We start from the raw sequence: 22,889 nt of genomic DNA, 5'->3' as shown, positions 1-22,889 counted from the left end.
GGTGAAAGAGAAACCGCCCGCCCGCCCGCCCGCGTGACGCGCGGCCGTCACCGCCGGACGCAGAACACAAACACTGCCGGGCCTCGCTGATTAGTCTTGGCGGGGAAGGGGCGGGGCGTTACGGGAGGCCTCCGATTGGTCCCCGCAGTGGGGAGGGGGCGGCTTTACGCAGCTGTGCCGTGTTGCGATTAGTTATGCTGCTGCTGTGGGGACGGGAAAGGGGCGGGGTTTGAGCATCTTTCCCTTTTTGATTGGCTCTGGCGCGCGGGATGACGGCTGTTACGGGTGACCGCGTGCGGGGCAGGAGTTTGCAGAGAGCGCTCATTGGCTTTCGTGAGAGAGGGCGGGGAGGTTGGCTGCCGACACCCAATAACGGCCGGGCTCCTCCCGCGGGCCCCGCCCTCGGAGCGCTGATAAGCCGCGGCGGCGGCGGTGGGGGGTCAGTGCGGCGGGCGGGGCGGGACGGGACAGGCATGGCGGGGGCTGGCGGCGCCTCCTGCTGCCGCGGCGGGGCGGGGGGGCTTCAGCCGCTGCGCGCCACCGTCCCCTTCCAGCTCCAGCAACGCCGCGGGGACCCGAGCTGGGCAGGTAACGGCGGGAGGGGGCGGCGGGACCCCGGGTGTCCGCACCCCGTGGGGCACCGGCGGGGGCGGGCGGGCCCGGGGCGGGGGTCCGAAACGGCACCGGTTACCGGCGGCACCTCCTGGGGGCGAAGGGCTCCGCTACACCGTGTACCCGCGAGGGAGTTGAGGGGGTCCCGGGCGGAGCCGGGCTCGGCCCTTTCAGTGTGTGTAGGAAGTCCCGGTGCGGTGCGTGGCGGCACCCCCCATCCCGCCCGGGGCCGCGGAGGCTGTACCGGGATCGGCAAAAACTCGCGTGTGCGCGGGAGGCGTCTCCTAATTGACGGTGCGTGGGTGGTAGTGAAAGAGAAACGAGAGAAGCAGGGGGAAAACAACCTGGGAGAGGAAGGGGTGTCTGGGGGCGAGACCGTGAGCGGAGGGAAGCTTCACCCGGCGGGACGCGGCCCCCTCGAGCCGTCAGAGCCCCTTAACCCGCTGCCGGTGGGTCTCCCCGGTGCCCTGGTCTCCTTGCAGGCTGGACCTGTCGCTGGTCTTCTGTGACAACGAGTTGCCTCTTTGCGGGTGGTTTCACAAAAAAAAAAAACAAAACACAAAACCCTGCGCCCTGTGTTTCATGCAGCTGATCTGGCTCGATAAAGAAGCGATAATTTCATTTTCACTGATGGCAGTTTGTCCCTAATTGCATTACTGAGATTTGTCTGACCGCTTAAGGAATACAACTTTTCGGTGGCCTAATAATAGTCTTTGGCTTTTCTTGATGTGCCTGTTACTTTTGGCTGTTCGCGGGGCACTTTTGGATGTTGGGTTCTTGCTTGGCTGTTCGTTATCTCAGGAAGTATTAAAATAGCAATGAAACACTTTTTGGGTTAAATGTAAGTCTAAACAGACTTCTGGAACAGAGAGAAATATTTGTCGAGCTTTGGGCCGGCCGATCTTGGTGGCGTCTGTTCAGTGTGCCGGTCTCTGGTTTAACGCAGCAGCTACTTAGGCTGCTTTGCAAAGGAGTGAGCTGCAGCCCTAGGATGAGAATTAACGGCCCTTCCCGGGGTGTTGTGTGTTTACTTGAGACTTAGTCATTCCCGCCACCGGCGGGGTTGGTATTGATCGGAGAAGCTATTAAAAAGCTTTTTGCTCAATTTGCACTTGAAACAAGTTAATGAAATAAATTATTTTGAGTGCCAGTCTCTGCTTCCCTCTCAGCAGTATGCCAAAATCGAGGTGAAGTTGCTGTTAATAGGGCAATTACTCAGTAGCTTCAGATGGTACAAGGAAAATCAAGCAAACCTCAGAGAAAGGAGAGCCAGGCTGCCTGTGATCTCCTGGTCACGTTACAGCCCTGTACTGTACCTACTCCAAAGCGTGGTGAATGCCATGCGGCTTTCCGAGGGCAAAATGACTGGAGCTCCACTGACATGAACCAGAATTGCTGGTCTTCATTTCTTCCTGGCTCTGTGCCTCACTGTTGGGGCTCTAGGAGCTCAAATTCTTCCTCTTGATCATAGTCATTTCATCTACAGTTTTGGAAGCATTTAAATTTCCATTGCTCCCTGCTTCGTCGCTCTTTGTAAGCCTGAGTTTGCTCCCTGCGTGCGTAGGAGCTGTAGCAGTAAACTGGCAGGGTTTAACCGAAAACCGGTATCCTGGCGATTTATAATCTAATGCTTTTGTTCCTACCTTTTGGGAGCTCAGCATGGAAATCCGTTGCTTTATCACATCTTCCCTCGTTTGACTCTGCTGACTTTCTGAATTGCTCTCGAGCTGCGTGGCGGCTGGCTGCCGGGGATCTCGGTGGTTCTGGCTCGGGGTTTTAGATGAAGTAGTGCGGGGTGATCTGGGGTCTGATCCTGCAGCTGCTCTGATAATAGAGGATCCCATTGAGATGAGGAGCAGCTGCTGAGTTTCTCAAAGGGCTTCTGTTAAAAGGAAGAGCTAGAGCTGGGGGATGCTGGGAAGGAGGACTAAGAATGTTTTAAAAGGACTTGACTTGCTGTTTAGAAATCCAAGATGTCAGGACTTCTAGTGACGAATCTGATGTGTGTCACTGGGGTCAGCGTTGTTTAAATGCCTTATCTCTTCAGTGATGTGGCTTTTGGTGGCAAAGCAGGTAACGTGTTGGTGTTTGATCCTCTCAGGTGCAGGCCAGACCCGTCCCTCCTGCATCTGTTTATGCCAGGGTAGGTGGCTCGGAGGCGGCTGCTGGGCTAGTCAGAGCTCTGCAGGTGCTGTAGCACTGGCAAGGCTACGCCTTCTCTGGGGTGGGATGAGCTCTGCGGAGATTTTGAAGCTTAAATTGGTTAACGGCAATGCTTGTGCTGTTTGTGGCCTCGGTTGTTTCCTCCAAAGCCCACACAAGCCTGTGCTGGTCAGAGAGTTTCCGTACTTGCATCCAGACTTCAGCCTCCCTGAGACACCCTTGAATCCACTGGCTGGGTGTGACCCCAGTCCTCACCAAGCATTGCAGGTCTGAAACCTGGTTTTGTCAAGCAAGACGCACGAGAAGTCCTTGCGCCTCTCTTTTTCAGTATGACACTAGAAAAAAAAGAGGATTATTTAAATTGCAACTCAAATTTTAATTTGCAGACCTGTTGGCAAGCATAAGTGGGTAGATGGTCTTAGCCATCCAGATTGGCTCATGCACGGGTCGGGGGGGAGAAGATGGAATAGGGTGGAGAAGCAAAGCCATGTCGGATGGTCCCAGTGGGGCAGCCTCCTTCAGGGCGCTCATTAGATGTGCAGGGGGTGAGATGGGATGCAGAGCTGCGCCAGGAGTTACCTACCAACTGCTTAGCTGAAGAGCATTGGAGTAGATTTCCTGGGAGGAGGAAGGGTAACTGCCTGTCGGCCTTCCAAACGCCGCCCGCTCATCGGTGATGGCGCGGCGTCGGGGGCAAGAACGGCGAGGCGCAGAGGTGCGAGTCCTCACCTGTATACCTGAACGGTTGATTTGGAGGCTTCACGGATGGCTTTGGCAAGACCCATTTCTTGCGCTTCATCTTTTTCACATTATCCCTCTGTGAAACCAAAGCTTTGCTATAAGTCTCCCTTCACCAGAATTCAGATCAATTCACTGGTTTTCCCACCACCACCCCTACAACCCCGGAATTATGTGGTGCCTTTTAGCTTTTCAGGAAGTTACTGTTGGCTGAGCTGACTCATCTAGATGGGATTTTGTTGCTTGCCTGCTGAACTTGCCTGTTTTTGAGATGCCCAGTTGTTTTTGCTGTGTGGATCCTGCTAGAGAGGCTAAGTGAGCAGACTGCCAAATATCTTTATTTGGTATCTGAATTAAACCCGTGCCTGGTGTATGTTATAGAGGCAGACGAGTGGGACACTATTCATAGGCAATACTGTCTGAGTGTATGTTTAGTAAAATGGAAATGTTTCTTTAGGAATAAAAATTGTCTGTTTACCACTTGAAAGTGCTGTGGGAGCAGAGCTGTTCATGGTATCTTTCTCGGCTTCTTTCCTTTGCTGCAGGCATCACGCAGAGTATGGGGGTCTCCTCCCCCCTCAGTCTTATTAGTTGAATATCTTAAGTGCTTCAGGCCTTACCGTGTTTGCTTTAGCAATTGGTATCTGATGGGGTTTTGTGTCCCTGAGGGATGGGTATAAAGGCTTTTTGTTACAGAAACGGTGATCCAGATGTTTGTGGTGTCTGTTCTTCAGTTTTCTTTTATGCAGTTTAACACCTGTAGCTTTTCGGTGGGTGCGTAAGCAAATGACCAAGGGTCACGCAGGTTTGTAATGTTTATATCCTGTACCTGGCTTGAAAATGAAAAATTCCATCTTGGAGAAGGGATATCTCAGTAGAAGCAGCCGCTTGGTTGGTTTTAACTCTCCAAAAGAGAAACAGAAACCCTCAGGTGAGGCTGCAGAGTACTGCCATGGGGAGATTGTGCTGCTGCACTGTGCAAGCAGCTGCCTCGACAAGCTTTGCATTTCCAAAGTTTGGGATTCACCATTAAGTAATTCTGCCTGTAGGGTTTTGCCGTGGGTAAGCAGGCCGATGGAATGAAAGGGTTAAGCACAGGTAGGAAGCTGTAATGGGGAAAAACAGTCATGTAGGGACTGGTTGAGGGATGGGAAAAGCCTTGAAGATGTCCTGCTGTTGCACTAGCCGGGAAGAATCCTGCCTCTGTCCTAATGGCATCAAATTGGTCTTTGTGCAAAACACAGCCGAGTACAATACGTGGCTCAGGTTTGGAGGCAAAGCATTGCAGGTGGCTTTGTTTAATGTAGAACGAGTTTCTGGCACAGTAATTGGAGCCCATTCATGGTATTGCAGCCCTCAGCTGATGCAGATCATACCTTCACTCTAAACTTGCTGCTCCCAGTTTGTTAGCCTCTGGATACGGGTGTGGGAAAGGGGAAACAAAGGACACAGCTATAACTAATCTTGACTTGTGTTGACATTCCGTGGGCGAAACAAGTTTTTCCCTGCTTTTAAATGCTGGAGATGACATTTAAAAACAAATTTGCAGGGGGGAAGGAGTGTGCAGTCAGTGTGATCTGTCCCTTCGAGAGCGGAAGGCTCCAGAGGAACTAGGAAGCTCTCAGGTCATTTACCCTGGATGGATTTTTTTTTTTATTGGTGAATCTTTCTTTCAGCTGGGGCTTATCTAACACAATTGCATGGACCACAGTAAAGTTTTCAGCATTGGTTGGGTGAGTAGAGAACTGAAGGCATCCGAGCACCTCTTTGTGCAGAGAAGCAGCAGTCCAGTTCCAGGTGCGGTAAACGCTTTACTGTCTGACTGCACGGTGTGAAAGGAAAAGCAAGGACTTGGCCTAACCCTGTGAGAGAAATAATGGTGAGCACCGAAGTGCAATGAGTTCTCTTTATGCAAAGCTTGGATGTTGAAATACTGCGTAAAGGGCAGCGTTGACTGCTCCGAGCTGATCTTGGCACTTCCCTCGTGGCTCCTGCAGTTTTAGATGACAATACTGATTTAGTGGGATTCACAGTTGTACAAGAAACATCTCCAAGAAAGACCACTAGTGGTGAGCCTGTAAAAATATTCCCTCTTGGAATTTATATTAAACAGGCCTTGTTGCATTAAAAATTAAGCTTGTGGTGCTGCCATTCAAACCACCTGATAATGCAGGGTTGAGTGTACAGGAAATGAGGAAAATATCAAAGAAGGTTGTATGGTTAGCCCATTCTTTGAAAATAACGGGAGATAATTGTTTCCATGCTCGCCTGGAACCCGCTGCAGGACTCTGGGCAAGCTGCTTCTCCTCCCGGTGCCTCAGTTTCTCATCGTTTGTGTGCCATCCTTTCAGGCTGGAAGCATTCAGGAACAGGAATTACAGAGTTTGTACAGTTCCTGGCATGCTTGAGCCTGAGGCTGCTGTGTGCAAGTGCTGTATGCGCAAGGCTGCTGTGCTTACACTGCTCAGGCTAGCTGTGATCCTGAGCTAATATTAGCTTTGCTATCCTGTTCCCAGTTAGAAAAAGCCCTGGGAAGGCGATGGGAAGGTATATCAGATGTTGTGATTTTTCTTCTTTGTTGAAAAGTTGTTTTGGTGGCTTCATGTTAGGCCCTCCAGGCAGATGGCTTAACTGCAGCTAGCCATAAAGGTGACTGGGAGCGTGGAGGAGGGCTTGTCGTAAAGCGTTGCCGTGATTTATGTAGTTATATGCATATAAAGGACAGGAAACCTTCTTTTTCCTTGTTTTCCACCTTGTTTGTAACTGTAGAAATGTCAAGGATGTCTTCCTCTGTTTTGTTTGACTTTATCTCTACTGGAAGACTTCCAAGGGCTTGAGAATCAAAGGTTTCTCATCTTGAGAGTGAGAGCCCTGCCTTTTGCAGTGATCTTGATTCCTAGATGCTTATCAGAAGTTGATTTACATAGGGTTAACAAAAAAGGGGGAAAAAAAAACCCCAAACCTGCAGCTCTGTCTGTGTTGCTTGGGTTTCACTCTCCTGATACGGGTGGCATGGATGACCCTGGTAGCTCCTCAGTCATCTGTATTCTCCAGGATCAGAGTGAACAAATCCTAAAGGTCTTATGTTTGAACAAGTTTTTGCTTGTTTCTAAACTACTCTTGTTGTTCATGAGAGGCTGCCTGCCCATCTGTGTTTTCCCTAGTTCTTACTTAAATTTCAGAGATTAAAGGCAGTCCAGAAGCGCTCCCAGCCTGGATCAGTGGGTAAGAGATGGGCTTGCCTGACGATCCCACCCAAGTGGTGCCTTGCATCAGGCTACATCTAGGAAACTTGCACTTCAACCAAGACTTTGAGGACGTTGAAATTCTTCAGATCGTTTTATCATTTGAAAAACAAACTTTGTAAGAATTAAGTTAGAGGTGAAGAGTTCAGCTCTGTTCCTCCATCAACTGGGTGTTCAGCTTCAGCTTCAGGCCTTGAGCTGTGTTGGAGCGAGTTGCTGTTTAACAATATCTGCATCCAAAAAAAAAAAAAAAGGCAGCTTGAACTGCTGGTGTCCCCTATTAGTTTCCTTCAATGACATCTGCAGATGCGGTGTCCTTCGGGCAGCTCTCTCCAGCTGTACTCTTAACTCTGCTTGTAACCAGGGGAGTGATTACAAAGCCTGGAATTTCTGCCCTTGTGCTCCCGGGCCAGTTGTGAAGCCCTCGGGGCCGGTTCAGCAGAAGCCTGCGGGGCAAGTCGTCCTCTGGGTGCTATCAGATGAGAATCCAGCTCCTCAACCTGGTGTAGGATCCTCTTTGCCCTTGGGGTTTTTTTTTTTCCCGCTTTTGCGATACCCCCCCCCTCGGTGGGTTGCTCCTTTCTGTGTCAGTCGAGCGCTGAAGCAGGGAACGGTTCTTGCGGGGTTTCTCAGGGCTGTGCTTTGGGAACAGCAGGTACTTTTTTGGGTGACTTGGGGTGTGTGCGTACGGTTTGAGCAAGAGTCATGGGGGGCAGTGTGGTTTAACCACAGCTTCTGCCTCTTCACCGGAAGGTGCAATGGATTTCAGCGCTCTGAGGGTTTTGCATTTCTGTATTAATGTTTACTGCGATGAGCAAAGAGCTATGAAATCCCATCCTGGCATGGGCATGAATTGCCCTTCAGTTGTAAATCATCTTTAAAGGCAGAGGGATTATCATTTTAAAACATGGAGAGAGAGATGTAGAATGCTTCCTTTGCAGAGGCTTGAGGTGAAAAGAGTTGGTGCCAGAAGTTACTGCTGTGGCTCTGGTAACTCTTTTTGCAGGAGTGGCTGAGGGTTGTGTATATCATTACCTTTTAATCCCCTATAAATTCCGGGTTCGTTCTCCCCTTTGAAGGCCCGTAACATTCAAGTTGTTCTTTCCCTCTGCCCATACGTACCGATTGCAGCTCGTTGTCTTGCTGCATTCTTCTTCCCCCTTGCCTTACTACTGAACACAACTTTCCTTTCTTGCTCCTGGGATAAAGTGAGATTTTTCTTTTCCCAGAAAACACAGACTGTGTCCAGCCTTCAAAGGCTGCTTCTAGTCATCCTGCTGCCTGTCTTCTGCTGGAGATCATCTCTGCATCCCTGCTTGGCTTTGGTTTCTGGTGGGGTTTTGTGGAGGCCCTCAGATGGCGTGTATCTATAGCCTCGCTTGCCTCTTGGTACCTTGAGTAAGCATGTTGTGGCAGGCTTCTCTGGACCTCCTGCTCCATTTCTGGTGAATGCTTGAGATCTTCCACTTCCACAGACGTGTCCGTAGCTGTCTTTGTGGAGAGGATACTCTTTTTCTCTCCAGCTTCTGTGAACTTTCATCCCAGCACCAATCTAGCTCTTCACAGACTTCCAGAAAGGTGGGGGTTGGAAGGGCCCTCTGGAGCTCACCCCGTCCCACCCCTGCGTGAGCAGGCACCCCAGAGCAGGGGCACAGGACCGCGTCCCCGCAGGGTGTGAATGGCTCCAGGGAAGGGACCCCACAGCCTCTCTGGGCAGCCTGTGCCCCTGCTCTGGCACCCTCTTGATCGTGCCTTCGTTCCTGTCTTGGTAGCTAGCCCTGACCATGCCGAGAGTTCTTGTGAAACGCTTCTATTTTCTAGTATGTTTGCAGATTTCTGCAGTGTGCTAAGCGTGGGATTTTAAATTTCATTAAGAACAAGCAAAACTGCCTGTTCATCTCCTTTTAGGCTTTCTGGGATTCCCGGGGCAAAAGCATTTGTTCCTTGCATAACCCTGCGTTGCTTTCAGATTGTGTGGTAGATTAAGGTCCTCTCCAGGAGCGCTTTTGCAGAAGCAGCATGCAATAGCAGCGCTTTGGTGCACCACGTGGAAGTGCCTGGGCTGAGTGCGATGGCTGCAAGCACGGTTTCTTACATCTTCCCATTTCTTCTGCATGAGAGTGCAGTAAAGGCTCAATGCTGGGAAAAGGCAATTCTTTCCCTGTAAAGACCTTTAGTCATTGCTGTGTTAAAGATTTGGACTGTTCAAAAATAACTGATTCCGTTGCATTTCCTCAGTGCAGCAGTCAGGACGCACAATTTCCTTTACCTGCTCCATCTGGGGGGAAAAAACCTAAATAAAAACCGAGGCTGTATTTCTGCAGCTTGCTTACTGCTGAGAATTTTTTGTCCTATTTGGCAGCAACCTGTCAGGTAACTTGATTTGCCATGACGAAACTGCAGAGAAATAGAGAGGGGGGATTTAAGCAGGTTGTAATGATGAAGCTTCTGTTTTAATCTTTCACTAACGCTTCCATTGCTTGTCGCTGCACTGGAAATGCCCAGTTAAAGCAGTTTCGGTCTGCAGAGGAGATAGGTTTTTCTGATCGAGTACCATCTTGCAGAGTGGGGTTAGATGAAGCGCGATTCCCTGACGTGGTTTGTGGATCACAGTCCTTAACATCCTCTGGAAGTCCTGCACATGTCTCTTGTCCAGTTACATTTTAAAACAAGACGAGGAGAAGAGAAGGCATGGGGTTTCTTGCTCTGTACCAGCCTCACCTCCTGCTCTGCCGGATCGGAGCCAGTGAGCTCGGGGCGATGCCATGGCCAAGACCTGCACTACAGCAAAAGTATTGGTTAGAGCTGGAACTCCTTAAGCAGTACAGTCCTTAAGATGAGCACAGGTGCTCTTAGTGCTGTGGCACAGCAGGTAGCTTATTTCCTTTCCGCTGGAGGAGCTCCTGCCCTGGTAGCCACCACAGCAATGCCACAGTTGGGTCCCTTCTGCTTGTGCCACCTGAACTGTGTCCGAGCAGCTGTAGTGCGAAAACCAAATGTTTCATCTGGAGATCTCCCAGCTAGATTGTCTAGGAAGATGTTAAAGCTCAAGGAAGTGGTGCTGAGGGTGCAGTTAGGGGACACTGATGCACATCCAGCAGCCTGGCTTGGTGTGAATATTTTGTCTAAAAGAGATAGTTCTGTATCACAGGGTCCTGCTGCGGTTTGACAGGCCCGTGAGAAATTCAACTTAAGGCATTTATGTTATCCTACTGCCCCATCCCCCAAATCAGGAGCATCATCTGAATAAGATGATGTGTTGTAAAGGGCATTAAAAGGTGTAGATGGGGGAAGCTGATAGAGAACTTAGATAATTAGCAGTAATTTCTGTTACGCTGGGGCGGAAGATATTTGCATAAGTTAGTTATTGACAGAGTTGCTTAGGTTCCATCTCAGCTAAACTTTCCCTGACGAATTCTCTTTTGAAAGCTTACCACTCCTGCTTGAGCTAACAAATCGAAAGCGGCGTCCGAACCCATTAGGTCGGGCCTCGATACCGGGGAACGCCGGGAAGGCTTCCCTGTATAGCCAAGCCTCGGGCAGCCCGTCATTCCACGGTTAACTTGAAAGCTGATTATATTTAAACATGGACTGTTATTTTATGCTTCAGCACTTTCAGACAGACCTTTTGCAGGGTCATATTCCAAAAATGTCAGGGTCTGAACAGCACATCCCTAAATTTCTAAACATTCTTCTGATACTAAAGGGTCAGTTTCCCCAGGACGAAATCTGGAGAGGGAAGGAAGAAAATCCTACAACTCTATAGAAAGTAGTAACGCGAGCTTTATTGCTTACCGTGGTTTTTTGATTCAGCTGTAAGTACTGTTAGTGAAGAGGGGCCCCAGAAATTTCTAAAAAGTTTACTGAAGGCTTTTATTTTCTCTCTTTAGATGCAGAGATTGGCTGGCCTAGAGAGACCACTTAGGAAGCGCTGAGCTCACTGATGTTCGTGTGGTTGGGAAGGACTAGGGGCGCTGCAAATCTAGGACTCCAGCACTGAAAACTTTCCACTTCTAAACGCATGCATTGCACCAGTCTCCAGCTTGTGGCTGCATAAAAGCCTCATGCAGCAACTGGAGGCAGCCAAATGGTTCCTGGAGATACGGCGACGGTTCTGTTATCTGCACCAGCTTTACTGTCACATGAAAAGTAAAAGTGCCACAACCTGACGCTTCTCAGCTGTGGAGCTGGCTTGGACCCGCTCCAGAGCCTGTGGCCAGGTGGCAGCTGTGCAGGCTCGGTGCGGAGGGATGATAATAGCACGGAGCTGTAAACAGGACGCTCCACCCTGCCTCGGCGCCTCTCACGCGCCCTCCTCCTTGTGCCCGGAACACTGCGCTGTGCACGCAGCCTCTGCGCCGCGTGGAGGGGCAGGCCCGCTTCCAGCGGCCCCCGGCGATTCGGGCTTCTCGGTGCCGCTTAAAAACAGACAGAATTCTTCGGCAGCGGGGTTGTAGTTCGTGAAAAGGCAGTTCTTGCCGTTGATACGTTGTTAGCCTGAGGTGTTTTGTCGGCCATCGTACACGAGCGATGCGGTCACCGCAGCAGGCCACGTCGCCTCTCAGTCACGTCTGCTCTCAAGGACCTTTTGGGCTGGTTTTGATGTGTTGCCCCGCTGAAGGTTCGCCGTACAAAGGCGACCCGTCAGCGACGGTTGTATCAAAGGGGGCCTCTCGGAGAGCTTTGTGGGGGGCGTGCGCTGTCAAAGCAGTGCAGGAGAGGGGCTGCCCTGGTGCAGCGGCGTTCGGTTCTTCTGTCAGCAGCCTGGTTGGGGAGAGCAGCGTGAGAGGAAGAGACAGCTGAAGTCATACGTAATGGAGATGCAAGTATCATAGCCTGTGGGGACAATGAGGCGCTGAAGAGGAAGCTGCAAATACTAACGAGTTTCTAAATTAGAGTTAGTGGTAGCTGTCTTACTGTTAGGAGCAAGGAGTGTGCCTTGAAATGCCAGCTGGACCCAACACAATAAGCCTTTAATCCAGTGTGGACCTTATGAGGTGTGGCTGTCATGCAAGGACTAATGCTTCTCTTGCCCTCCCACGTGCCTTTTTGTTCCTACCTTTTCTCACCTAGAACTCAAATTCCACTGCTCAATTGGTATTTTAGTTGATAAAAAGGTGTATTTAACAGGCCTGGGCCCATGAGCCTACAGGGGGGTGCCTCAGCACCTTTGTACACAGGGGTGTTTGTCAAATACAGCACAGTGCTTAACGCGCTAACGCCGGTTTGAGTGATTAACTTGCTACCTGCCTGCCATGCCCTCATTTTGGGGAGGAAGGAGGGAATGTCTGTACACAAAGCAGCTGGAGCAGAGCTGTGCATGGCCTTAATATCTTGCTGGGAGGCCACAGGGCTGGTTCTAATGTGTGTGGTAATTTGCACGTCTAATCAAAATGAAATGCAAACAGACCTTTCCTGCTGGCTTGAACTTGCCTCTTTCTTGCTACGTTTTTGGTTTTGGCAATAACACCTTTTTTTGAGCTGCAGGGGTGACAGCAGGGCTGCAGAAGAGGGCAGCCGAGCTGCCTGCCTGCGGGCTGCCTGTTGATCACACCGCGTTTGGAGCTGGGCAGGATGTGATGGAGGAGGCAGGAGGCAAGCGGAGTATGTGCTCTGTGCCTCCCCTTGCTGGAGCCTGCCAGGAGAGACACCTGGCTCTCTGTCCTTGCGATGGGATTGCACTGGCATGCATCACTGCTGACACGCAAACTTAAACTAGTCTTACTTTCAAAGCTTTTCTGTTGATGGTGTTTCTAGCTACCATTATGAAAGTAGTGTCTGAACAGGCAGTGTGCCCGTTCCATGGAAGCTGGGCAGATCCAGAGCTCCTGCATTTCAGCACGGGCCCCACCGTCGGTGGGTTATGATGGTGAACAGGTCACGTACCTCCCTTTCTAGCCTTTGCTGAACGAATGCCCACACCTACTAATGACACCCAGCACTCGTGTAGTCCCACTGGAGGATCCACGACTTTGCAGGCTTTCTCTTGGCCTCCTTGAAACTGGAAGTGAGTCATTGCAGGCTTCCTTGGGGGAAACCGAGGCACCCGGGCTCCCTTTTGCTCTTGGTTCTGACCATGGGTAAGAGCCTGGGTCCTCTGACTAAGCATTGTGCTCTGGCTAGTAAAGAAATACGGCCTTACAACAGCGTGTACGGAGTGGGGTTTTTTTTTAATACAGCGGTCATGCAAAAGCAATGTGGACATGGTGAGTGTTTCACTCGGTTGTGGAGCAGCTTCCTTGACTTGGACTGGAATGTCTAATCAATGGCTTCAAGCAGCCACTTAAGGACTGCAATAAAATCTTTGCTTCTAGAGAAGCAATCTCTTGGTGATAAGCGTGAGTACGGCTCCCTGGAGCGGAGGAGCGAGGAGGAGGGCAGATTGAGCAGTCAATCGGCCAGCCCTTGCTGGCCCACTCTACTGAAGTGGTGTTTCTATTGCTGCTTGTTTTCAATAGCTGACTTTGAGCAGCCAAACTGAGGCTGGGCAGCAGCATGGCCTCGGCAGGGAAAAGCTGTTGTGAGACTGGGCATTCACTGGGCACGTTAGAAGCAATAGGACTCTGGTTTCCGAAAAGTAAACGGACTTCTCTGGGCTGTATGTGCTAGTTCCCTTCCTGTGATCTTTGCAGGGGACGTGGGCTTGTTAACTGTGATAGCTCTTGCTGAATCTTGGCTTTGGAGGTCTAATTCTTCTTTTCTCCCCCCCTCGTATAGCTAGTGTTCCGTGTGCTGCTGCTGTTGAGAAGCCCTGCCGTCCCCGGCAGCCCCGTGTGCGGCGCACGTCTTCGCTGGACACCATCGTGGGCTCGTACCTGTTGGGACAGTGGCCGCGGGACGCTGAAGGAGCTTCCACTTCGTGCATGAATGACAAAGCTACCCAGGTATAAACACCTGCAGGCTGCCCTTGAGGTCTCTGGGCCAGGAGAGGGTTGCAGAACTGAAACAAGCTCTGTAAACTGGGGGCGAACAGGGAAGGCGTTAAGTTTCCATCCGTCCAGCTGCAACTTTCTAGGAAGGCTTCTTTTCCCTTTTTGCTTCTCAGCCTCAATTGATTCCGCTTTGGTGCAGAGTTAGAATTTCCTTGGCCTTGTTTGGAGGCAGATGGCCTCTGGCTTTCTGCTCCAGTACTGGCTCAGTGCTGCTTTTTTTTCCCCCTCTGGCTCGCAGTTCTGGGCCAAGTCCTTATATAACGCTGGCGGGCTGCGTGCCACAGGCTGCGAGAAGTCGAGGGTGCTCCCACAGAAGGGCTCGCTAGCACGAACCGCACAGCGCTCCGCTGCACAATGGAAAAGCTCCAGACCTCGAGGAACTCTTAGCAACCTGTAAATATTACTGTATGGCAGCAAATAGTGCTTGCCTATCTGCGGAGGTGAAAGACTTTAGAAGGATAAGAGCATCTGCTTGCTTAACAAGTTGTTTATTTAGCACATTCAATCTCTGTTAACTTGCTGTTTTATCTTCGCTATTCAACAATTTATTACAGGGCTGTTTGCAGGAAATTCTTAATTGGATTCCAACTTCCATTGTCATTTTCCAAAGTGCTCTTGCCTGCTTTTGTTTCAGTCCTAGTGCCCAAGAGCGCTGCTGAGGGCAGAGGGCGTGCTGGAAAGGAAGGGAAAGAATTTGTCTAACTTTATTTCTGAGTCAGGGAAGCACACTCTTCCTTTCTGTCTTCATCAGCAATGGTGGGAACGCTGAACCAACCCCAGTGTTTTGGGGCTAATTAGTCTCATGTGTATGTGGCCCTTTTGGGGGAAGGCTTGGAGAAGAGGGGTGCCTCCTTCCTCCTGGAACGGAAGACGCCACTGTGTTAATTGAGGCTCTGCTGAGCAGGGAGCTGATGGTTCCTCTATGCAGTGAACAGGCCAGGTGTGCCGCAGTCTTTCATCAGTTATCTGCAAGTGTTCTGCAGGTGCTAATTTCACCTTGCAACACGCCTGTGAAGCGAGCAGCGATCTCCTGTTCCACACGCAAAGGTGTCTGTCAGCTGAAAGCTGGGAATAAAGTCCCGGGTTTAGGCTGCCCTGCGCATCCCCAAACCGTCCTCATCGTAACCTCCAGGACTTCGCCGCTCCTTCCATGTTTTCAGGCTTACTAGTTATCAAACCTGGGACTTTCTCTGCTAGCCAGTACATGTTTACTTCCTTATTCAGCTACTGATCAGCTGTTTTGCAGAGCTCTGTAGATTTGCTATCGTAAGGTGGTTAAGTGAGAGATAGAACTGCAGGTGCTCAGTGCGGGGGTGAGGATGGCAGCACTAGACACGATTGGAGCTTGTGGCTTTATCTTGCTGTGCGAAGCATTTCTTTCTCTCCTTTTTCTGAGGAAGCGGTTTTGCCACAGTTAGTACAAAAGGTTCTGTAACTTCCTTCTGCCTTGACAGTCTGCCTGCGAGAGGTGGGACGCGGACGCGCTCTTCATTTTCAGGCCTTCCTATTGCAAACAGCGTCTTTTCTTCCTTTTTAGGCCCTAGGGCTTTTGCGAGCACCGCTGTGGTGCTCAGTTCTCTGGGTATCACGGCAATAGGCTGCAATAAGTGACTTCTCAAACAGGGCTCAGGAGGCTTCCAGTGACTTGAGAGTTTCTGTCACGTCCTGCAAAGCAGGGCTGTTCTGAGCAGCTGGAGTTCAGCTTCCCACAGACTTGCCTCTTGCAGTAACGTGGGACAGGGCTGCAGTCTTGTCTCGTAGACCTTGGCCTCATCTCCTTAGCTTCGTTATGTGCGTGATCTACTGGGATATAAAATGACACAATGTTTCGGGATAACGGCCAAATAATGATGTTTGAGTTGTTTAGGAGAGAATGTTTGAGGTAGGAAATGAGATCAGATGTGCCGTGTGCTGAAAGCGCGAGGCTGGCCCTTGCCGCGGGGTTTCCTATCGGCTCTGTCTGGCACGGCCCGGGTAGCGCGGGGATGGCCGCGACCGACTGCGCTGAGCTTCGCGGGGCCGCAGAGCGATGGCTCAGGCTGAACGGGTTTCTTCTCTCAAACCGAACACCATAAATTGAGTGGAACAACTTGTGTGCGGAGCCGACTGCTGCTTACAGGCATTGCAAAACGGAGACCTAGGCTGCAAATGGTTTTAGCTGTAGGGAACGCAGCGTGCTCTGCTTGGTGGTGTGTATGAGGAGGGGTTGCCTTCAGAGCCTGTGAAGGTAGGTGAGGGTTGGATTTCGGCCTAGAAATCACCTGTACCCCATTACAGAAGGGAAACCTGGTACCCCTCTAGGAAACTTGCCTTGGTCCTTTGGTTTAAATAGATTTTAAAACCTGTTTTGAGAGAAGAGGCTCCTGTCATCCTCATGACTCAACAGGGTTGTTTAAAACAGCTGCTGTTCTTGCAGTAGCCTCTGGGGAGATCAGTCAAGCTGCTTGGAGAGGAACTGTTCTCAGGCCCTTGCACCTTCTGGCAGCCTGTCGCTGAGGATGGAGGAGGGAAGCATCATCCAAAGCCTCCCACAGAAATGGCAGGCAGCAGTGACACAGGGTGAGCGTTTTGAGAGGCACTGAAATGTGATGTTGGGGAAAAAATGATGGCTGGGCTTGAAAATGTTGTGCCTTGGGACTGTTCTGATCCTGGAGCCTCTGCTGAGAGGGCTGAGTTCAGTGGAAGGAAGTTCACACCCTTTGCTGATCAGATTAACAGCCCTTTCTGATTCCCATTGATATTCAAAATGTAGCCGTTGCTTGGAAAACAGCTGTGCAATGTGGCGCTGAGGCTGTTTTCCTGCATGAAGAGAGTCAGCTGAGAACTGCCAGCCCTGCAGATGGAGGGACGTGAGCTGGAGAGGCAGCCGGGTTTTTCCAGGGCTCCGTCAAGAGCAGCAGCCAGTCTGCAGGCCAAGCTCTGGTTTTGGTTACGCCTTTGAACTCCGATACGGGAGCCTGAGGTCTCAGAAGCAAGTTGTGTGTTCTCACAGTTGGGTGAGGCTTTTCCTCTCGGTAATGCTTCGTACAACGAGTGCCTGAAACCCAACGTCAGCGTTCATCAGCCGGGAACCTGCGCAAGCAGCGCGGGGGGCGGTTGTGGTTGTTTCTCTGGGGTAATGGCTTGGTGCCCTTTATCTCGCCAGGTACTTGCGGTGATTAAGCCACTGACTCCTGGCAGGTGTCTCGCCCTGTAGGTCTGTGAGGTCCAGTTTCTCAATAGGCGCAAATCTGGCAAAAGTGGCTTTGTTTTGGCAAATATAAATAGACGGCTATCTCTTAATGCGCGTTATGAGTACTCTGTTCATGGGGGAGACTGGAACAGGACTGTGAATGGGCGGTAGTTGATCGTTTATTTTTAGGACTCTACCACCAGTCTCTAAACCAGTAAATGTTGTGATTATTCTCAGCCGTGTTTCTCATCACTTCAGACTCCAGTGTCCTGGCATGACGTGGAAGTGGGGAAAGCCAGCTCCAGTGCTCACAAGCGTTCTGCTTCTTGGGGTAGCACAGATCACCGCAGAGAGGTAAAATAGACCACTCCCAATGCTTGAGCAAGATCTGTGTTAGTTGCTAATGTATAGGAGGCTCCTGCTTGCATGGGAGGGGAGTGGGAGGACAGGATACTGTTGAAGATGAGATCTTAGCCCTTGTTCTCATCCCTAACGCTCTCTGATTCAACTAAAGACTGATCTTGCTGGCTTCCTCTAGCAGGCAGCTATTGTAAAGTAGCTCCACTGAAACGCAGTGCATTGCTCGTCGGTGTCGTGGTGTGTGTGGGTCCCAGCGGGGGCTAGTTCCTAATGCTCTGTCGGTGGAAGATAACCCAGATCCGCTAGAGGAAGGGCACTGGCCGCATTGCAGTTTGTGACAAGGCCTTGCGAGTACGTCTGGTCCATCCTTGGAGAGGTGGCCGGACCCACTGCTTGTGTGACTGAAACTGTCTCTATTTTGGCACTTCCTTGTGGGTTGGAAGCGGGGGAGGAGAGAGACAAGGCATGATCCTTTTTGGTGGAGGTGTGTTGGCCTGTCTGGTTCTGTAGCTGAAACTTTGTTTGCTAGATTGCCAAACTGAAGCAACAGCTCCAGCGAACAAAGCTAAATGGCAGAAGTGGCAAAGAAAAGGAGAAGAGCTCCCCGCTCCAGGGGGACCATGCTGTCCTTGGATCGCTCAGGGTACGTTCACGTCTCCCCCTGCTCTGCTCTCACCGTGTGTCCTAGTGAGGTGGAGAACAAGCGTCTTTGGGCAGGTGGCCAAGCTGTTCTCAGACTCCTCTCATATCTGAGAAGGGAGAATGTGTTTTTCCTCTTCTTCCCCCACCTCTTCAACCCTGTGCTTCGATCTGCAGTCAGTGAGCTTACCTGAGACTGCTGTCAGTCTTCTGTCGTCAGCCTCCTGGAAGGCTTTGGCTGAGCCCTGGAGAGCTGTGGGAACAGGATGTTACCGCTGGGTTTGGGCAGATGTAACTAACTGCTTCGATTCTGGATTGTTACAGGACTCTTCTTCAGGCTTCCTTTCTCCATCTCCTGTTTTGAGGCTCAGCCCCTGCTTGCATAGGAGCCTCGAAGGGCTAAACCAGGAATTGGAGGAAGTGTTTGTGAAGGAACAGGGAGATGAAGAGCTTTTGCGGGTAAGTGAAGGTCACAAGATGCCCTGGATCTTCTGGGTGGTCTTGGAAATCCTTTCCTCTAAAGACACTGCCTGGGTCTGTTTCTTGGCCATGGGGACCGTCTCTGTGTCTAGTTTTAGTTTGTTTAGGCATGTAACTGTCTAAATTGAGTCAAGTGGCTGCTGGCTTCCCATCTTAAAGCTTGCTGGTGCTATGAGAGACTAGCTAGTAGTAACCTCGGGACAGATGCCACCTCACTGACAGCTGTAAGATGCTGTCTTAGACTGGCATCCAAAGGCTGCTTCGCCCCGTGCGGATGGAGCGGCGACCCCAGATAGCTTACAGACCAAAGTGCGCTTCAGGATGCCGAAGGGCTGATGTCCTGCTGGTTGCAGGAGGCTGCCTCGCTCCCTGAAGTGTGGAGGCTCTGCCTGTGTCTGGATCCAGCACCCCAAGTAGCTGCTGTCTGTAGGTGCAACTGCTGTTAAACCCCTTCACTGCTGACAGGGGTTCATTGCTCCTCTAAGGCTTTGCTTCCTCCCTAGATACTGGATGTCCCAGACGGCCACAGGGCACCAGCGCCGGCCCAGAGAGGCTCTGGAGATGCGTCTCTGACTCTGGAGCCCAGCAGTGGCAGCTGTAGCAGCCTCTCTCTTTCTCCTTCCCCTTCCGTGCCTCTCCGCCTTTCCCCACACAGCCCGGCAAGGCTGGCAGCGGAAGAGCCCTCCTCTGCAGCAGATGAGGTGCAGCCGGATCTAAAGGAGAAAGGTAAATACTGAAAGCAGAGGGGCTGGGAGGTCAGGGGAGACAACAGGGGCCAGTGCTGTGAAACCCTCGGTGCGGTGGCTCCTCCCTGTCTGCGTGGTGGGTTGGAAGCTGCAGCTGAGGTGGGAGAGAGGGTCTTGGCCAACTTGGCTAAACTGTAGTGGATTTTTAAAGCTCCAGTAATTATCCTCCAGGTGGGTGGTTCCCAGTACTAGATGGAGGATGTGAGCTGGGAGCTACACAGATAAACGCTGCAGCTTTGGGGTTATTGTAGCCTGCAGCCCCAGGGTCTAGAAGAGCACATCTGGTGTTGAGTTAAAGAGCGCTGTTGGATTCTTTTAAAAATTTCTCAAAATCTGTCTCTCTTTCCCTGCCAGAGGAGGGCAGCCCTTCACCAGTCCTGGCCTTTGCTTCTTCTCCTCGGCCCAACCACAGCTACATGTTTAAACGGGAACCTCCTGAGGGATGTGAGAAGGTCCGGGCCTTTGAAGAAGCTTCGTAAGTATGAGGAGTCATTGGCAGAAGAGAACTCCTGTGAGGTTGGTCCCCGTGGGAGGATGCTGGGGTGGGGGCACCTGAGGCTTCTGTTGCTGCAGTTGCCACCCCTGCCCTGTTCTTGAGCGTAGGGAGCGTAGGAAAACACTCCCAACAAATATGTGGCTGCTGGGTCCTGGTGGGAAGAGCTGAAAGCTGAATTTGCTGACCCTCAGACACACTCGGAAGGATGTTGTGATTCCCTGCCCTTCCCAGGCCGGCGGGGGTTTCTCAGCCGGCAGAGCCTCTTGAGGAGAAGAGGTGGTTCTCCTATTAAGAAGTGTGCTTTCAAAACAAAACAGGCCCTTCATGCCGCTCTGTGCCTGGAGAACGGCCCAGCACAGAGCCAGTTCAGCTTTTAGTCGGGTCCTTTGAAGAGTGCACAACTCCAGGTGTTTTCCCTGTGGCTGCAGGCACCGTCTGCTCCGTGCCCTGGGGATTATCTGTTCCTAATCGTGTCCACTCTGTGTCTCTCCTTCAGCTCCCCCAGCCCTGACCAGCCTTTTCGGCCTTCCTGCCCGGATAAGAACAAAGTGCACTTCAACCCCACCGGTTCTGCCTTCTGCCCTGTCAGCCTGGTGAAGCCTCTCTTCCCAAATGTGGGTTTCCTCTTCAGGGGCTTTCCAGCTTCTCCCAGCCCTGGCACGGGCACGTTTACATCCTGCCAGCCCACAGCCCCCGCCCCGTTCCTTGGGGTGCGGAAGGACGCTGCGGTAGATAGCTTCGGCGAGGTGTCCAAGTCTCCTTCACTGAATTACGAACACTGGAAGCGCGGCCAGCCGGAGGAGAGCGTCGTCTTCCACAGCTCTCTCGTGGTGTGAAGCCGTTGGGAAGCCTAGCCAGCAACAGCAGCTCTGGCTCCTCAGCGTGTCTCTGCCAGCCTGTGGAGACCAGTGCCTTGAAGGTGGGACGTGACAGCCGAGAGGCAGCCCTGGTATTGAGAACCACAGCAGGCTTCCTCTGAGGATGATAGACACTGTGAAGTACAGAGTGCCATGGGACTCCTCACTGCTGAAGAGGATGGTTTCTCTGAGCCTCCCCTGTTCAAAGCACTTTCCTGTGTTGAATTGTCTTTGTTTCCTGTGTGATTGTTCTGCTGGTGAAGAGCAGCCGGGCACCGCTGTGGGGAGCGGAGGCAAACTCGTGCTCCGTGGCTCTGTGAGCAAGTTTGAGCTGGGAGATTTCAGGTGTGGCTTCGAGCACCCGTCACCCCTGCAGCTCTCTGGGACTGCTGAACCCTGGGGAGCGGGAAGGGGGTAGAAGGAGCCTGAGGATGGCCTCCCTTGGATGTATCGGAGCAGAAAACGTTGTGCATCTGCACTGCTAAGACGGCTCATCTCCCTCGGAGCACAGAGAGGGCTGGGGAGCAGCGGGTCCCTGACTGTGCCTCCCCTGGACACCTTTACCCCTCGAAACAAGCCTGGAGCTTTAACAACGCCATGCGCTAAACAGGGAGAGTGCAGGTGACTAAATGCGGGCTTCCACAGGTGTGTGCTCTGGCAGCTTGCGTGGCTGAGGGCGAAGGAAGCATCTGAGATGGGAGCTGCTGGCTTGGTCTCCCTGTGGGTGGGCAAAGGTCTTCCAGGTGCCTTGGCCGTGCTGCAGGAGGAGGGGATGGAAGCGAAAACTGGCAGTGCACAAAGGTCCCTGCTCGAGGGGGGTGTTTTGCTGCTGTAGAGAAACTACCTGCTGCTTTCCAGCTGTGAGCCCAGAGCACCTGGCTGGGGCTGGCTCCTGGGGCGGGCTGGATGGAGGGAGGGGGGGATCCAGGGCTCCTCTGCCTCACCGAGGGCTTAGCTCTGTGCACGGAGCCGTGGCCGCCTGAGGCGCTTCCACATCCAGCAGCGCTGTCCCAACGTGATGCCTTAGAAAGTGAAGCGATAACACGGGAACATTGATTGTAAAAGCCTCTTGACAACAAAAGTATTTGATTTTGTGGTCTGTTGCAAAGGCTCTGGGTTGTATTGAAGAAGCATATTTTCTTGTATCTGATGTAGAAACTCTATTTTCTTCCAAAGACACTATTTTTGCAGCTGTTTGAAGTCTGTATTTTATGTATGTCTTGCAAAGCTTAAAGGAGGAATGGTAGCTTTGGAGCTCTTGTCTTGTGTTTAGAGGGTTGGTTTTTTTTTTTGCAGATGCTGGTATGGCCAGTTAAAAGGAAACAAAATAAATATTTCAGGCATCCAAAGTACTTCTTTGGGATTTTAATATATTGAGTCTAAACTCACATAGCTGGAGGGTTTAGCAGAGAGATGTTGAAGCCGTGAACAGGCTCAGAGCTGAGGTAGCATCACCAGCTCAAGGCTATGCTCTGCAGTCCTCCATGGCCTGGCTATGCGCTGGCTCTGCCGGGGTTTCACCCTGCCTGGCTGGGGCTCACGGGGAGGGTGCTGGGTCTCAGACGGCTCCGCAGAGCACACCGGACTCGCTGCTCCTCAGCTGAAGCCGGGACTGCTTGCAAGGCTGAGTGGCAGCAAGTGTTGAGAGATGTTTTAAGATGTTAAAAGTTGTGCTTGTTTTTAGCCATGTGAGTACAGCTTCTAGATTAGGCTGTGGAAAGGAAATGCTGTTGGCTGAAGGAAAATGCCTATATTCATAGAATCATGGAATGGTTAAGGTTGGAAAAGGCCTCTAAGATCATCAAGTCCAACTGCCAACTCAACCCCCCAGGCCTCCTAAGCCATGTCCCCAAGTGCCACATCTACAGGTTTTCTGAACCCCCCCAGGGACGGTGACTCCCCCACCTCTCTGGGCAGCCTTTGCCAGGGCCTGACCGCTCTGGCAGGGAAGGCATTTTCCCTCATCACCTCCCCTGGCCCAGAGTGGGGCTGTTTCCCTTGTCCTGTCACTGGTGACTTGGGAGCAGAGACCAGCCCCCCCCCACTCCAGCCCCTCTCAGGCAGCTGCAGAGAGCGAGAAGGGCTCCCCTCAGCCCCCCCTTCTCCAGGCTAAACCCCCCCAGCCCCCTCAGCCGCCCCCCAGCACACTTGTGCTCCAGACCCTGCCCCAGCCCCGCTGCCCTTCTCTGGACACGCTCCAGCCCCTCAAGGCCCTTCTTGTCCCGAGGGGCCCAAACCTGAGCCCAGCATTCGAGGTGGGGCCTCCCCAGGGCCGAGCACAGGGGCCCCATCCCTGCCCGGCTCCTGCTGGCCACACCAGGGCTGACACAAGCCCGGGGGCTGGTGGCTCATGCCCAGCCAGCTGTGCTGCCCCCCGCCGCGTTGCGCATGCGTACAGCCCGCCCCAGTCGCTCAGGGGACGGCTGGAAGGCCAACCGGGTACCGCCCA

The 22,889-nt window shown here is 52.0% G+C and overlaps 1 protein-coding gene and 1 long non-coding RNA gene across 13 annotated transcripts in view; one reads left to right on the top strand and one right to left on the bottom strand.

Moving 5' to 3' along the window:
• FAM117A (family with sequence similarity 117 member A) overlaps positions 1 to 21,792 on the top strand; it is a 33,250-nt gene extending 11,458 nt beyond the window's left edge. For 4 of the 12 annotated variants that reach the window (XM_064473106.1, XM_064473105.1, XM_064473103.1 and 1 more), the window contains exons 5-11: positions 13,480 to 13,642; positions 17,100 to 17,216; positions 17,752 to 17,865; positions 18,186 to 18,320; positions 18,845 to 19,067; positions 19,442 to 19,562; positions 20,080 to 21,792. In XM_064473106.1, the coding sequence (XP_064329176.1) occupies positions 13,480 to 13,642; positions 17,100 to 17,216; positions 17,752 to 17,865; positions 18,186 to 18,320; positions 18,845 to 19,067; positions 19,442 to 19,562; positions 20,080 to 20,419 (1,213 nt within the window). In that variant the 3' untranslated portion in view covers positions 20,420 to 21,792. Of the gene's footprint in view, positions 1 to 254; positions 589 to 10,648; positions 13,643 to 17,099; positions 17,217 to 17,751; positions 17,866 to 18,185; positions 18,321 to 18,844; positions 19,068 to 19,441; positions 19,563 to 20,079 lie in introns of those variants that run through there. The other 8 variants (XM_064473109.1, XM_064473108.1, XM_064473110.1 and 5 more) reach the window with 7 other exon arrangements.
• Positions 13,471 to 22,782, bottom strand: LOC135317221 (uncharacterized). The gene is made up of 2 exons (XR_010376279.1): positions 22,678 to 22,782; positions 13,471 to 22,064 (listed from the first exon to the last, which is right to left on the bottom strand). It is a non-coding gene; the product is annotated as an uncharacterized LOC135317221 (long non-coding RNA).
• Positions 22,783 to 22,889: the final 107 nt, after the last annotated feature.

The sequence above is a fragment of the Phalacrocorax carbo genome, chromosome 25, assembly GCF_963921805.1.
Source record: "Phalacrocorax carbo chromosome 25, bPhaCar2.1, whole genome shotgun sequence".
Taxonomy (NCBI): Eukaryota; Metazoa; Chordata; class Aves; order Suliformes; family Phalacrocoracidae; genus Phalacrocorax; species Phalacrocorax carbo.
Note: the sequence above shows the minus strand (reverse complement) of the source record. Positions and strands in the feature narration are given on the sequence as shown.